This window comes from Corvus cornix, chromosome 10 (genome assembly GCF_000738735.6).
Source record: "Corvus cornix cornix isolate S_Up_H32 chromosome 10, ASM73873v5, whole genome shotgun sequence".
NCBI classification, from domain to species: Eukaryota; Metazoa; Chordata; class Aves; order Passeriformes; family Corvidae; genus Corvus; species Corvus cornix.
Genome location: NC_046340.1, coordinates 10,267,574 through 10,283,434, shown reverse-complemented (window position 1 = coordinate 10,283,434; position 15,861 = coordinate 10,267,574). Strand labels below are relative to the sequence as shown.

The window sequence follows — 15,861 nt, the reverse complement described above, 5'->3', positions numbered from 1 at the left end:
TGAGTCCTCTCCCAAAGCCCTCCCCACCAGCCAGTTCCTTCTGGCCTTTCCCAAATCCGTAAGGAGCTGGCTGGGGTTCACCTAGGGGTGTAGGGGGGTGCCAGGGGTATGGGGGGCAGGCGGTGCTGGGGGTGAAGGGGAGATGCCCAGGGAATGTGGGGGCAGTGCTGGAGGGATGCAGGGGGAAGGTTGAGGGGGATGTGCTTGTGGGGGTGGTACAGAGGGATGGGGGTGAGGGAGATGCCTAGGGGGATGCAGGAGGAATGGGGTGGGGGAGATGTGGGCAGTGTCAATGCATTCCAGGGAGACAGAGGGGGAGGGGGGCTCAGACTGGCTGTCTAGGGGGATGCAGGGGCTACGTGGGGAGTAGAACCAGGGAATGCATGATGAGCTGGCTGAGGGAATGCAGGGGGAATGTGGGGAGTCTCTCCACGGGGTTCAGGAAGTACCTGGAGAGCAGATTTGGGAGGATGCATGGAGTGCTGGCCAGGGGGAATGCCCGAGAGTTGCAGAGGCACAAAGGAAGATGCAGGGAAGTGCAGGGGGAAACCTGGAGAGCAGTGCTGGGGCACGTAGGGGGATGTGGGGGCGATGCGGGGGCTCTCTCTGAAGGGTGCCATGGGTTACCTGACGAGCAGAGCTGGGATGATGCATGGGGGCTGTCTAGGGGGAATGCAGGGGAGGTACCCCGAGGAAGCGGGGGTACAAAGGACGATGAAGTGGGGTGCAGGAGGAAACCCGCTGGGCAGTGCTGGGGCATGCAGAGGGATGCGGGCGGATGCGGGGGGATGCAGGTGGTTGCTCACGGAGAAGCACCGGGGCGCGCAGGGAGGATGCAGCGGGTACAGGGGATTGTCCGGTCACATACAGGGGGAGGCAGGGGGGGTTCCGGGGAGCAGCACCGCGGCACGCGGGGGGAATGCAGGGGTCTGTTCGGGGACCAGCGCTTGGACGCGTAGGGGGGATGCCGAGGGGCACAGGGAGTTGTCCGGAGATACGCGGGGAAGGGACACAGAGCCATGCACGGAGAGGTCCGGGCAGCTGCCCGGCGGCGGGCAGAGGGGCTGCAGAGGTGTGCGGGGGGGTTTCCGGGGCGCAGCGCCGGGCACGCAGCGGGGCTGCCCGGCGGCAGGCGGGGGGACGCGGGGGGCAGTGCCGGGAGCTGCCCCGTCCGCCCGCTCTCCCGGGCCCTCCCCGCCCCCCCCCCCGAGCATCCCCCCGCCCCCGCGGGCTGCGGGGCCGGTTAAAAGGCGCAGCGCCCCGCTCCGCCCAGCCCGGCCCGGCCCCGCACCATGCCCGCCGCCGGCCCCGGCGCGGGGAGCGCGGCCGCCCCGCCGCCCGCTCGCCTCTGCCTGCTGGCCCTGGCGCTGCCGCTGGCGCTGCCCGTGCGCGGGGCCACCGCCGAGCCCGCCCGCACCGTCTACACCAACCACTGGGCCGTGCGGGTGCGGGGGGGCCCCGCTGAGGCCGCCCGCCTCGCCGCCGCCTACGGGTACATCAGCCTGGGGCAGGTAAGGGGCGGCAGGGGACGGGGGGCTCCGGGAGCGGGCAGGTGCTGGGGCACCGGGAGCGGGGGATGCGGGGCCGGGGGGTCGCCCTTGGGACTGGCGGGTGGACCGGGGAGCTGCCGGGGGTTTTGGCACCCTGAGCCTTCGGAGCATCGGGGAGCTGCCGGGGGTCTCACGCCGGGGTCCCGCGACCGGAGAGGAGCCGAGGGTTCCGGGAAGCTACCGGGGGTCCCGGGATCGGAAAGGCGGAGCGGTCTCGGGAAACTGCCGGGGATTCCGGCACTGGGAGCCTGCGGCAGATCCCTGGAGCGGGGAGCTGCCCGGGGTCTCGCACTGGGACTCCCGGTACCGGGAAGCTGACGATGGTCCCGGGACCGGGGAGGAGGCGGGGGTCCCGCGGAATTGCCGGCACTCCCGGGACCGGGGCAGTGCCGGGGATCCCAGGAGCGGGCGATGGACCCCGAGATCTCCCCGCTGCCGGAGGTCCCGCCGAGCTGCCTGATCTTCCGGGACCGAGGCGGTGCCGGAGGCCCCAGGAGCGGGAGATGAGCCCCCCGGAGTGGTCGGGATGAGAATGGGGTCGATGCGGGGATGCTGTCGGAGCGCTTTGGCCCGGGGGCGGGCTCCTCCAGGGTCGATGCCCCTCCTCGGGGTGCCCTCGCCCCGCACCGCCGGGGGGTTGCACAAGTTCCTCCCAACCCGGAAAGTTGTATTTGTGGGTTTAACAAACTTTGGACTTTCTGGCCCGGGTTTATCAGAGATCTTGGGAACAGAGAGAACTTTTGCTTTCAAACCCCCGCAGAACACGGGTGTCTTAAAGGCGATTTTCAGCACAGCAGCTCGTTTTCCTCTCAATTCCTTCATCCTCTGCAATCCCAGATGCAGGCTGGTGTCCTCGGAGTTTGTTCCAGAGTTTATTGCCATGGCGCTGCCCGGCGCTTTTTTGACTGGGTGACACTTTAGGTTGTCCTCCTGCCCAAGGTGTCTCCCGGACTACAAATTATAACCTTGCTTTATATCGCAACCCTGCTTTTAACTATAATTAAAGTCACGGGGTGCTGCGTAAACATTTTTTGGGGGGGGAGGCTGAATTGGGCACATTGTCTCATGCACCCGTGTCTGTCACCTCCCGTGGGGGATAACCCCTCACATCCCACCCTCAGTCTCCTACCTACGTGCTCAGCTCTAGTCCCACCAAGGAGAAAATCACGTATTATTCAATTGCCTCTATCACAGGGCTGGGCAAAGGTGGTTGTGCAACCCAAAGAGCTTTTCAGTGTTTATCCCTCTTCAGCCAGAGAATATCTTGATTGAACTTCCCACTCTCCCCAGTTGCATCAGCCTAACGTCAGCTCCTGATCTGGGGTTATGCTGTGTCCCTTCCCTGCTGGAGCATCTGTCACCCCTTCCTCCTTCCCCATCATCCCGGTTGTCTGAGCTCATCCCTATGATGCTGGAGGCATTTTGCCCATGGGCACAATGTGGCTCCACTGGAGCATCCATCCTTTGCCGAGCCCTTTCCCCGGGGCAGCCCTGTGCAGGCTGGAGAGGGAGGGAAATATTTCTGTGGTTGCATCAGGGTGTTCCTGGCTCCCGGCTTTCCCGTGGATACTGGGAGCTCGTGCACCACTGGGGCTTCCCCAGCTGCTCTCAACGCCCTGCCTTCAGCTCTCCATCTCTCCAAGCTTTTCCCACTGGGTTTTGGGCTTTTTCCACTGGGTCCTGTCCAGGGCCAAACCTTGAGGAACTGCTTTCTCTGCACGTGTGCTCATGTGTTGTGAGCACACAACATTTGCAGTGTTGTGCTCAGGGTTCATGGTGTTTAGAGCCTCGTAGGGACCTGGGTGTCCCCCTCTTCTCCTCCTGCATCATCAGCTTGTGGAGCTGCTGGTGATGGCAGTGTCCCCAGTGAGATGTACCCTCCTTGGGGGCCTGATTCTGGACAAAACCTGCTGGAAAACTCTTGCCAAGGATGTTATCACCCTGGGAAGATGTTTGAGTGGACTCCAAAGTGGTGAGGGAGGAGGAGAGGTGATGGTCACTGGAAGACTCAGCTGGGTGCAAGGAGGCTCAGCCCTGCCTTGGTGGCTGGTGACCTCTTTTTCTCTGCGATGCAATCCTAGAGGCTCCTGGCATTATACTGCCCAGGAAAGGCATTGCTGGGGTTGGCACACACGGCTTTGAGCTCTCCTCACATTTTCCCGTGCCCAAATCAAGAGCTGGGACACTCTAAACCCTTCTGGGTCATGGCAGAGTGACATTTCCCTTGGGGAATCACTTGCGTCAACTTCTATTTAAGTGAAGCAAACAACTAAACAAAAGAAACAGCTTTTACACCCTCAAACGACTGCTCATTCCTCCCTGCCGGCCTTTGTTCCCCAGCTGTGCCAGTGCGAGCCGGGACAGGCCCTGGCCAAGGGTGCTGTGGGTATGGTGCGGTGCCGGAACCCCAGGCAGTGCCACTGGCCCGGGGGTGATGGTGAGCCCTTTCCTATCCTGGTTGCAGGGTTTATATGACTTTTTCCATGTGTGGTGTCCAACAGTAAGTTTTGGAAGGGCTGGCACATCCTTATTGGTCTCATCTGCAGTGCAGGAGATGGATGGGATTCATTTTGGGTTGTATTTGGAGCTTTCCTGAATTCCTGTCATCTTGCAGCTCTTGGCTTGATCCTTACTGGGCTGAATACATCTGTGATCATTTGAGAATGACATTCCTGAAGTCAAGAGCTCGGTGACTGGGCCCCTTGTTCCTGATGGGAATGGGTGGTGTCCCCAGGAGGAGAGTGCTCACTGCCTTCCCAGTTGAATCCACTCTTCTGGAAGACACCAGTGCTGGTGTAGCTGTACTTTGCAGAGATGAAACAGTTTGGGTGAGATGCTGGAGGGGTTGCATTGCAGAGCCTTACTGAGATGACTGACCACAAGGAGGACAAAAAATCCTTTTTCATTAAAAAAAAAAAAGACATTTACAAGTTCTTCTCCTTAGAATATCTTAGGAGTAACAGGACTTCTGGAGGTCTACCAGGTTGGTCCACTGGGACTAAACTCTGCTCAGACTTTTCAAGGTATTCCCAGCATGGGAAGGTTTTTCTTGTTTTTCTGCCCATAAATCCCAGGAGGATAAAGAAGTGGGGCACAGAGTTCTTTTCCTGCTGCTGTCGCTATGTATCCCGAGAGCCCATGATGAGGTCATTACCTTCCCAGTGCTCTTGCTGTTTTGCATCACGTGGAAATTTTGCATCACGTGGAAATTTTGCATTTATTTGTGAAAAGGAAGGAAGAAATTATTTACTTAGGAGAGGATTGTTTACTGTGGGCATGGTGAGGCACTGGCACAGGTTGCCCAGAGAAGCTGTGGACGCCCCACTGCTATTTCAGGCCAGGTTGGATGAAGGTTGGAGCAAGCTGGTCTAGTAGAAGGTGGCCCTGCCCATGGCAGGGGGTTGGAACTGGATGTCTTTAAGATCCCTTCCAACCCAAATCATTGCAGGATTTTATGGTAAGCTCTGTACTCCAATTTCCAGGCAGAGTGAGCAAGAGGTAGGGTGGCCTTGCCAAGGTTTCCCTAAAATATGGAGAGGTTGAAGCATCCTCCTTCCCTTTTTTAAGTGCAAATGAATTTGAAGAATGGGTTTTAAAAGGCAAATGCAGATTGCAATGAGCAACTTCTTTATGTGAATGTTAAAGAAAATGCCCAGCTATGCTGTAATGTGAAGGGGGAAGAGGGAGGGTTTAAATGAATTTGAGTGGAAATAAATTACAAAAATCACACTAACAGCAGTAAAGTTGGTGAAATGACATTCTGGCATAAAAGTCAGAACAAGAGTAATTAAATATTTAATGCTCGTAAGAGACACTGGCAGATCTCAAGGTATCCAGTGTGATAAAGATGTAAGTAGTTGTCATCTGCTTTAGCGTCTGATCCAGACAAACCTGTTCGTTCCCCACTGTTCCATTGCAACCAGCCCTGGTCTGGCCTCAGGAATGTCACCCTGGCCCCTGGGTCACACATGGTCTTAAAGATGTTGCCTCATGGGTTGCAGACGGGTGCTTGTAGCATGGCTCTTTCTGGTCCTGTGAGCAAGACACAGGGAATGTCACTGGCTCCCGGCATCCAGCTCCTGACATGGAATGTGGGTTTTTTGGGGAGGAAAAAAAAAAAAAGAAAACCAACCTCAGGCAAAAGTGAATTTATAGCAAAATCCCAATTTGTACCCAAATTGTGTGATCTGGGAGCCACATACCAGTGAGTGCAGCTTTTGGGTCATTCCTGTCCCTCTGGCTGTGAATCCCCGTGGGGTGTTTCAAATGTGGTGTCTGGCTGAGGTCCCTCGATTCATTGCATTGCCCCGGGACTTTATCCGTGCTTTTGGGATGAAAAAAGAGGAGTTGTGGTGTCTCCAGATGCCAGGATGAGAGGGCTGGAGGCAGCATAGCCACCCCGGGGCTTGGCAGTGGTGTGGCTGGCACCGTGTTTTCCTCCAAATGCTGCCATCCCTCAATCCAGGCTATGCACATTTATATCCCACGCTTCCCAGGAGCATCCCAGGGTGAGCAGGGATCGGGATCGCATCACCTCTCCTTATGTGCAACCGGGGCGAAGCTAGAGCATCGGGCGGAGAAGGCAGGAGGATGAGGCACAGCTCCCCTGGCTGCGCCGCAGCTGCTGAGCTCATTTTTAGCTCATTATTTCTGCTTGGGAGCTGATGAAAGGCAGTTTTCAAAGATGCATTTAATGGGTGAAAATTCATAAAAATGTTTTCCGGGCTCTGTTGTGCCAGTGCAGCGTCCGACCACCAACGCTGTTTGTCACAGCAGCGGCACTGGGGCTCGTGCCAGCATCCTGCATCCTCCCAAGCTCCGGGAGCTCTGTGTGAGTGAGGGATTTGGGGTGCAGGGCATGGCTGTACTGATGCTGCCAGTACAAAATGGGGGGCAGCCATGGGAAAACATACTTTAAAAAATCTCCAAATAACCTCTTTTTTTGCAGATTGGAAGCTTGGAAAACTACTACCACTTTCACCACAGCAAGACATTTAAGCGCTCCACGCTGAGCAGCCGGGGACCACACAACTTCCTCCGCATGGACCCCAAGGTACAGGACTGAGCAGCCTGGAGTCCCCCAGCCACTGCGGAGTGGTGAGATGGGGCTCCCCACCTGCCCCTGGAGGAGGCTGTTGGCTTGATCTGGGTCAAGCATGAGCTGGAGCATCTTGGGGTGACATGTTACCCTTGAGCCACAGCTCTGTGCACACACGAGTGACTCACTGGACATGGGTATGGAGAGTGGTGGTGAAAAATACGTAAAAGTGACTAAACATTAACATCTGCCCGAAAGCCGGGAGGAAGAAAAGGGGGAAAAGCTTTCCAGGACAGAAAGGCTGTTGCATGCTCAGGGTGTTGATCCAGTTGCCACAACACTTGCTGCCTCAATGGTTGCTATGTGTGAAATCCTTGGCAATAACTCTGCATTGCTTTTTTCCTAGAGCAAGCATCCAAAGGGATTTTCAGTGCAGCTGAATTGACAAAAGTAATGGGGAGGGGGGGAATAAGACAAGGAGGGACCTGGGTGAGATGGGTTTGGGGTGGTGGGGAAGGGTTTGTCCTCCTCCCCCAGCTCTGTGAGATGTGACTTGTGCAGAGCAGGGGAAGGGTTAATGGTGAGGAGGTTTTTTTGGGGAGAGGGGGACATAAAAGCAGAAAAAGCCATTTTGGTGAAGGTAGCAAGCATGCTGTAGCAAGCTGCTGGTGCCTGCAGCAATGCCTGGTCACCCTGGGATGTTCCCAGACACCCCTGGGATGCTCTTTCCCAAGACATCTCCAACCCACTCAGCACCACACATCCTATCCACATCTCTCCAGACACACACGGCAGCCCTGCCCTCCCCAGGCTTTCCGGAAAGATTTGCTGTGAAATATTTGGACAAGGTCTGTAGCACATTTTTGAGGAGGAGGCATATGAGTACACGCGTGGCTGCTCACACCCGTGGCTTCGTTGCCAGCGGGGAAACCTCAGTGAGGGGAGCCTGGTGCCCTGGAAGTGTGCTGGGCTGTAATTAAAGCTGTTTGCCCTCAGGGGGGTGCATAGGCATCCCAGCAAACGATGAATTCTCTGCATTTGAAATACCCCCTTTTAAATGAGTCTGGTTATAATGCAAACTAAATCAATTGGCTTTTAGTCATATTAACATTTACCTTGCCTTGCTCTATGGGCTCCAAGCTGGAGCAATTAATTCCTGTTCTCTTAATCCTTCCTTATCAGTTCAAAACCTGTTGGCATGTCTTGTTTCTCCCCCTCTCCCATGTACATTAGCAAATCGTTTAAGTGATGCATTTGGATGGCACCAGCTTAGCATGCATGTGAGAAAACATCACCTCGAGGCACGAGGACAGGAGCTGGAATAGAGAAGATGGAAACAAATCTTGCAGAAATCCTGAAGAACCAGCCAATCCGGTTGTTTGCAGATGTTGGGTGGTTCATGCCTTCCAGGGGCTATTGTTTCCAGTGCTGTTATTTGTTTGCTGTGGGGGTCGGTGGCATGAGCTGGGCAGGAGGACCACGGCCAAGCTCTCTGTCCTCAGGAAGAGTCTGGGAAAGGGGAGACTCCAGGACACACAGGGAAGCAGCCAGGGTCCTGATTCTTGTGTGACCACGGTGCTGCTGAGCTGCCCTGTTGCCCCAAGAGACCCTGCAGCTGGCTGCTCCTGGGGCTGATATGAGCCAAGAGATGGAAAGGGAGGTAGGTGGCAGGTGATGGAAAGGGAGGAAGGATGTGGCAAATCCAGCAATTCTGGGGACAGGCTGTGGTGGTGGGAGGTGGGGAGGGACAGTGGGACGCAGAGTGGGGTCACGTCATGCTGTGCCACACCTCTTAGGGCTCCACTTGCATCTCTTACTGCCATAAACTTTCCTGGCTCGCTGGGATGCTCGTGTTGGTCCATGTAGTGCCTGAGCCTCCATCCTCGCTGCTCCAGTCTCTTAATTCTCATCAGGGGATGCCATGGCCTTAGTCCCTGTGCCTCTGGCCATGCACCACTCCAAAATCAACCCCATCTGAATTATTTGGTGTGCTTTATGGCAGACGTGTTGGAACCATCTTGTTTATCCTGGATCTCCACTTTGACTCCTGCACACCCACTGGGATAAGCCTGAAGCTGCAAAGGGAATTGCACCCTCACATGTGCTGGTTTTTGTGTTTGGTGGAGCCTCCCAGGCTGGCCAGATCCAGGCCTCATCCACTGAAATCTCAAAGTGAGGGGGAGCATAAAAAGCTCCAGCTCCGTTTCCATCAAGGGTGAAGGGTCCAGCTTGGGGCTGCCTGTACTTCCCCATGGGGTCCTTTGGTGCCACTCACAGTCACCTCCTTATTACTAATTGCTGCTTTACCTAAAGGAGCTCCAGGAGAGCTGGAGAGGGACTTTGAATGAGGGCCTGGAGTGACAGGACAAGGGGGACTGGCTTCACACTGACAGAGAGCAGGGTTAGATGAGATACTAGGAAGAAATTCTTGGCTGCAAAGGTTGTGAGGCCCTGGCACAGGTTACCCAGAGAAGCTGTGGCTGCCCCATCCCTGGAAGTGTTCAAGGCCAGGTTGGATGGGCCTTGGAGCAACCTGGTCTGGTGGAAGGTGTCCCTGCCTGTGACAGAAGATTTGGAATGAGATGAGCTTTAAGATCCCTCCCAACCCAAACCAGTTTGTGATTCTGCAATAATTAGGGTTTGCAGGGTAGAGCACAGACCCTGGGTGTCAGGACTATAACAGTTTGGGCCATTTCCAGTAGGTAAAAAGCCTTTCTTTTAGTTTTTTTACATTCAAAGAAGCTTTTGCCCCACCCTGGATCAGCAATGGCAGTTGATCTGAGTTTTATGAGCTGCAGGAGCTGTTGCAGGGATGCCCCAGACTCCTTCCTGCTTGCCTATTTTCCCATGCCAGCCACATTGATTTATCAACTCCTTCTTGAAATCGATGTCCTTAAACTGCTGATTTCTCTGTGTCCACACATGACATCTCCATTGACTCCTGGCTGGCAGCGCTGGGGTCGATCAGGAGTCTGTTTGAGATGAAGACATCCCTGTGAGGCAGCTCCTGGCAAAACCCCCAAAATCCCACACCTTAACATTGCTGCATCCAGCAAAGCAGCAGGGAAGGGTGGTAGCTGTGGCTCCGGCAGTGAGACCCATGGAAGTGCAGCCAGGGAGTGGTGCTCTAAGGAAAAAAGCGCGTTATTTGGGCCATAACCTCTATTTAATGTATTTTTATTTTTTTTTTAACTAGACCGTGAAGTTATATTTTTGCTTCCAGTGTTTAAATCCATCACTGTGTAAGCAAAGTGGTGCGCTGTTGGCAGCCAAGGCAGCGTGGAAAATCATTTTTCTATGAAACACATTTTTTTTTTTCTCCCTTTCAACAGTGTTTTTTTCTTTATAATATATATGTGTTTAAAACCCAAGCTCTAGGCTGGAAGCTGTCGGGTTTGTGACATCCACCTCCATCCGAGGCACAAAGCTATAAACTGTGCAAAACTCAGTTCAGCTGACAGTTTTACGTAAATGAGCTCAACAAAAGTTGCACTTTGTATTTTTATTCCTTTTGTTACAAAACCTTAGTCACAACAATAGAAACATCCCCATGAGCAGCTCTCAAAAGATCTGGAGCCATCAGGAAGAAAGTGTCCAGCAAGGAGGGATGTGCCACACAGCCCTCCCAGTTCATTGGCTGGTGCCTCCTTTCTCCCCCAGCATGAGCACCTGTAAAGATTTGGTCTATATGTTACTTTTATAACCTTTTTCACTAAACTTTTGTCTCACCTCCATGCTGAAGCCAGGAAAGCCCTTCGTGTGGCAATAAAGGGTCTGGGGGGTGGTTAATGCTTGACAGGGATGGGATGTGACTGCTTCCAAAGCAGCACCTTAGGCAGCTCCCACCACAGCACCGTGGGCAAACACCAGCATTTCCCAATCATGGCCTTTTCCAGATCATTTCCCGTTTGATGTCTTCGCGTGTCATGCCCTGCTGGAAAGCAAACAAATGTCAGAGTGGTCAGCTCCAAGGCCACCTCATATGCAGCCACTGCCAAAAATACTTCTGTGGAGCTGGCCACATCCCCTGAGATCTGCACAGCCATGTGTGGCCATCACATATTTTTGGGAAATGCATGTTGTGCTTAGGTAAAGCCCCCAGGTTTTTATTATTTTATCGGGAGGAAGGAGCTCAAAGGATGAGCAGCCCCGGCGCCAGGTGGGACAGTCTCAGGGCTGAGCTGCTGCCTCCCAGCCGGCAGGAAGGATCAGCCCAAAAACTAAGCCAAGCACCTGAGTCTTTTCCAAAACTTTGACTAAACACTGAAATATGTGATCTGTCTCCAGCGGGACTCCAGCGCGTGCTTCTGTGCTTTGCTAAGCTGGGGGCTTTAGGCACACACTCAGAGGTGACGTTATTTGTGCTCCAGGGTTTTGCTGCACCGGCAGAGGAATCTGCTGTCTGGCTTAGACAACACAAAGAGCTGAGCTCACCCTGTTTGTCTGTCCATCCATCCTGTCTCCTTCCAAATGTAGCTGCTGTCTCCACAGCAGCTCTGGCCACGGAGATGGGGGTTTGCCAGAGCACGGGGTGATGATGGGATGGGTTTGGGCTGGGGTTGGCATTGCTTCTGCATCCCACGTCCCATTTCAGTGGGCAATGCCAGGCTCAGTGCCCATGGGTGATGCTGACCCAGGTCTCTGATTGCAGGTGGACTGGCTGCAGCAGCAGGAGGTGAAGAGGAGGGTGAAGAGGCAGGTCCGAGGGGAGCCACATGCCCTCCCCTTCAACGACCCAGTATGGCCCAACATGTGGTACCTGGTGGGTGTGTCATTGTCACTGCTTTATGGGGAGTCATTTATTTCTAAGCAAATGCATCATCAATCTTTTCTGAGCCCAGCCAGTAATGAAATAATAGCAGCAAAAGTGCTTGGCAGCAGGATTTTAAAATTGTGAATTAATACACCTGAGGATCTGGTTTGAAGTGTTTCACCCTTGTTAGCGGCCCCTCATCATGGTCTGCGCAGCAAAGGCTTGGGAGCAGCACTGCTGTATTTTACCCATCCCAGAGCTGCAGCCATCTATTTGTAATATAATTTTTCTCCTGCCTGCTTCATCGATCTGTATTTGACAGGGAAATTCATTGAAAATTAAGGGCGGAAAGGAAGCGAGCACTTCAAAACCCAAGAGCCCATAGTACTTGAAATGGAAAAGAATAATAGGGAGATAGCATTGCCTGGATTAACTGCTGCTGGATGGGTTTGATCTGTGGAGTAAAGTTATAACAAATCTGCAAGTTATATGGCAGGGGGTGGGTTGTAAATATATTTTCTGGTTGATTAAATGGCTCCCAGCCTGGCTGTTTGCTTAGATGGGCTGGAATGGGGTTGCAACCCTTTTGCAGCTGTGTTTGTCCCCGTAGCACTGTGGTGATAAAAACAGTCGGTGCAGGTCGGAGATGAACATCCTGGCAGCCTGGCAGAGGGGCTACACGGGCAAGAACGTGGTGGTCACCATCCTCGATGACGGCATAGAGAGGAACCACCCTGACCTCCTGCAAAACTATGTGAGCTGGGGGATGGACGGGATGGACTGGGGCTGATCCTCGCCATGAATTGATTTATGGAGAATTTCAGTGTGTAAACACAGCTGAAGTCTGTGCATTGGCATATATAGAGGAAAAGGTTTTTTTAAAAAAAACAAAGCTTGAGATGTTTTTAAGAAGGAAATGAGGTTTTTAGATAAGAAGGTTTGGGGGAAACTCCCTTTGCAGCTGCCTGGGAAGCAGCCTCCTCCCTCTGCTCACCAGGGCCGAGCCAAAAACCTGCATGAACCCACTCAGCCCCAGCTCAAACCCCACATGGCCACAGTAGAAGGGAGGGGGGTGCTGGACCCAGCAGGATTTGGGGTTCAGAGAAGCAGTCCCTGAGGTAGCAGGATATTTTCCCTGGGAAACACAAAGGACTGCAGCCTAAAACTATTTATTCTGAGCAAACTGTCAGAAACTAAGGGGAAAATGTAATATTCTGCCCTGCTTGCCTGCACTGGCCATCACTCCAGCTACTGGCCACCACAACCACCTGGTAAGTTGACTCTAATGGTGACCACATATTTTCAGGACCCTCTTGCAAGCTACGATGTCAATGGGAATGACCACGACCCAACTCCACGCTACGATGCCAGCAATGAGAACAAGTATGTGATGGTAATTGCCATGGAGCAAGTGATCTGGGGGGGTCCCTGAGGCTGGGTGTCCCTCTGGGGTATCTTCCAGGTCCCTTTCCCCATTCCCAGTGCTGCAGAGGAGGCTGTGTTAAGGGTTTTGCACGGAGTCCTGGTGTTTAATGCAAATCCAACCGCACTAATTGAGGAACCCTCCAGCCATCCAAGACAGCACCAGGGGGTTCCTTGCCCTGGTTGGGGATTGAACCACATGAGTCAGAATGGCTGGCCGAGATGGCAAAGCCTGGATGCATTTTTTGGGCTTCAATTAAAGTGGGATGGATACATGTGGAAAGGAAACAGGAATGCAAAGAGCAGCCTGCATAGAGGTGCAAGATGCAAAGAGGAAGTTGCATTTAGGTGCAAAATGCAAAGAGGAAGTTGCATCAAGGTGTAAAATGCAAACAGCAAATTGGATTTAGGTGCAAAATGCAAACAGCAAATTGCTTTCAGCATTAGTTTCCTCCACCCGCTTGCTGTGGGTTTTGAGTAAGGGCTTTTAATCTCTCTGGGCAGTTTCTTCCTCTGCTCCAGCCTTGGGGCCAGTTTTGGATGCTGGGTGGGGTGTGGCTGGAGGGATCCTTTGCCATGGCCATCAGCTAATGGGGGGTTTCTCCTTGCAGGCACGGCACTCGCTGCGCGGGGGAGGTGGCGGCGGCGGCAAACAACTCCTACTGCATCGTGGGCATTGCCTACAACGCCCGCATCGGAGGTGAGGCTGGTGCCTCCGTAGCTCCCCTGCCCTTCACCATCCCCCTGAGGGACCATGCCCACCCTGGTCACGCCAATGGGCTCCTGGGGCAGGTGGTGATGCTGCTCCCCCAGAAGAGAGTCTCCTCCTTGGTGCCTCAGCTGTAGGGAACCCCCAGGGTGTTGGGGGAGGATGGGTGATATGGCATGCAGGGGGCTCTGGCTCCATGTGTTTGGGGTGGAAACTTTCTGCTTGGGCTGCATCCTTGACATGAGGGTGCACATGGATTGAGGCTGTGGTGTTTTCACCCCAAAAGTCCATAACTGCTCTGGGGGGCGGTCTGTCTTTGGGGTGGCTGTGTTTGCTATGGTCAGTGGTGCTGGCTGAGGTTTAGAGCCGATGTCACTTGTTTGTGGGGTCAAGGGCTGTAGAGGAGCCGCTCAGAACAGGGGGGGTGGGGAGACCCCCAAAATACCCTCAGGGGAAAAAACACCAAGAAGGTGGGGGGTCAGAGATGCATATTAGAGGGGTCTTCTTCACACTCCCTCAAATAACATGATGTGTGGAAAGCAAATGAATCTCAATCATCACATTGTATCCTGGTGCTAATTAGAGTTGCTGAGTTCATTTGCATTAGCCAAGCTGGTTTGAGCTGGGGCAGTTCTGGCCAACCCAGTCAACCCTAGGGAGATGAGGGTCTTAGTGGGGATGGGAGTGTGGTGTCCCACCTACATGGCTGGTGGAACCATGTAGGGGACAAATGCCTGGAGCTGGGTTCTTTGAGTTTTCAGCCCCATCCCTGGCATGGTTGGAACAGGAGAGGGGCTTTTCCTGCAGCCCCTCTTACCACCCCAGTGCTGGGAGAAGTGACCATCAGGAGCATGGACCCAAGCGCCCATGGGCGGATTCAGGGCTTAATTCGTTCTTTTGGCTTATTCATCCTGGCTGTGCAGGAAACAGATTTTGTTAGGATTGTGTCTGCATGGGAGCAGTGTCCACAGGGATCTTGCTCCTGGTCAAGCACCTCCAGTGGTTGTCTGTGCTGGGAAAATCCCCAGAGGGAAAAATAACCCTGGGGACAGTGAAGAGTGGACTGGGAGGGGCTGTAAAGGCTATGGCACATCATCCCATCCTGTCTCCTGTGCCTCCTACATATGTGATGGCTTCTTGCTTCTTAGAGGCTTCTTGCCTCTGAAAACCCATCTCTGAGCACACACCAAGCTGCAGCAGAGCAAGGCAAAGCTCATGGTGGGATTTACTGGGTCCTGTAGGATCAGGCCATTCTCCTTCATGCTCCTTTCTCCACAGCAGCTGTGGAGACGAGCGTTCCTTGTTGACTTTATGACGACCTCTGGGTCTCATTTTAATTTGCTCCCTTAAACGAGTGCCTTGCCTCAGGGGTGTGCTGGGGAGGTGTTGAGTGAGACAAGGCACCTGGCAGAGGGCTAGGGGCTGGGGGCTTCCCACAACATGAGCAGGCAAAGGGGAAAAACAGAGTCTGAGCCATATCAAGTTTGGGATCATGGAGGAAAATATGCTATAGCTGCAGTGAGAGTGATTTTAGATGGATTACACAAATAAAGCAGCGATTAACGAGCACAACTTGTTGGGGAAGCCTATTTGTCACACTCGGAGAGCTCCCATCTAATTTTACTGGTTGCTCTTCAGTGCTCTTGCATTGCTTTTCATATGCCCTGGGCAAAACACATCACTGCTCAAGGAAAGGGCTCCTGCCATTCCTCCTCCTCTTCCCTCTCCTCGAACACTGACTTTGGAGGTCAGTGTTGCTCCCTGTGTGACATAAAGCTCATTTATTTTGCAGCACCCACCCCTGCTCCCTCCTGCTCCCCATTATCTGACTAGGGAGTCCCTCATTGTGGGTGGCTCTCTCTGGGCAGGCTTTGGGTTGGCTTTGCATTGACTTTAGGCTGATTTTGGGCTTGCTAATGAAAACAGCCACATTCAGCAAGCACAAACCCCATCCCTCAGCTGGTTTTCCTTGCTGTGTGCAGCTCAGACATTGGGCTTGGCTTTTTGTCCCTTGTCCTTGTGTTTTCTCGTTGACAAAGAGGAATTTTTTGGGAACAGCTCTGCTCCCTGGTTTTACATTTCTAAGCTTGGTTTTGGCTGGTCGGGGACAGTGTCAGAAGGAGATATTTGAGTTGACTGGTGTCCAGAGTGCAGCTGCAGCTGGAATGACATCTGCCTGCATTTGTTTGCTTTAAGACAAAATACATGTGGAAGGGTTAATGCATTTTTATAAACCAGACTCTCCCTGGCTGACAAAATATGATGCTGAAATCTCCAGCATCACTTTTCCTGCAAAGGCTGTTTCTGGGCAGCCTGTGGGGGTGCCTGGCACCCTCTACCCACTGTGTGGAGAGGAAATCCAGCAGGGAAAGAGTGATGGAGAGCAGAG

General features: G+C 53.6%; 1 protein-coding gene across 1 annotated transcript in view; it reads left to right on the top strand.

Annotated features, from left to right (window-relative positions):
- Window positions 1-1,351: 1,351 nt before the first annotated feature.
- Window positions 1,352-15,861, top strand: part of PCSK6 (proprotein convertase subtilisin/kexin type 6) — a 34,342-nt gene continuing 19,832 nt past the window's right edge. The window contains exons 1-6 of the mRNA XM_039557660.1: window positions 1,352-1,511; window positions 6,499-6,603; window positions 11,240-11,350; window positions 11,952-12,095; window positions 12,648-12,724; window positions 13,375-13,463. Coding sequence (XP_039413594.1) covers window positions 6,592-6,603; window positions 11,240-11,350; window positions 11,952-12,095; window positions 12,648-12,724; window positions 13,375-13,463 — 433 coding nt within the window. The 5' untranslated portion in view covers window positions 1,352-1,511; window positions 6,499-6,591. The remainder of the gene's footprint in view (window positions 1,512-6,498; window positions 6,604-11,239; window positions 11,351-11,951; window positions 12,096-12,647; window positions 12,725-13,374; window positions 13,464-15,861) is intronic.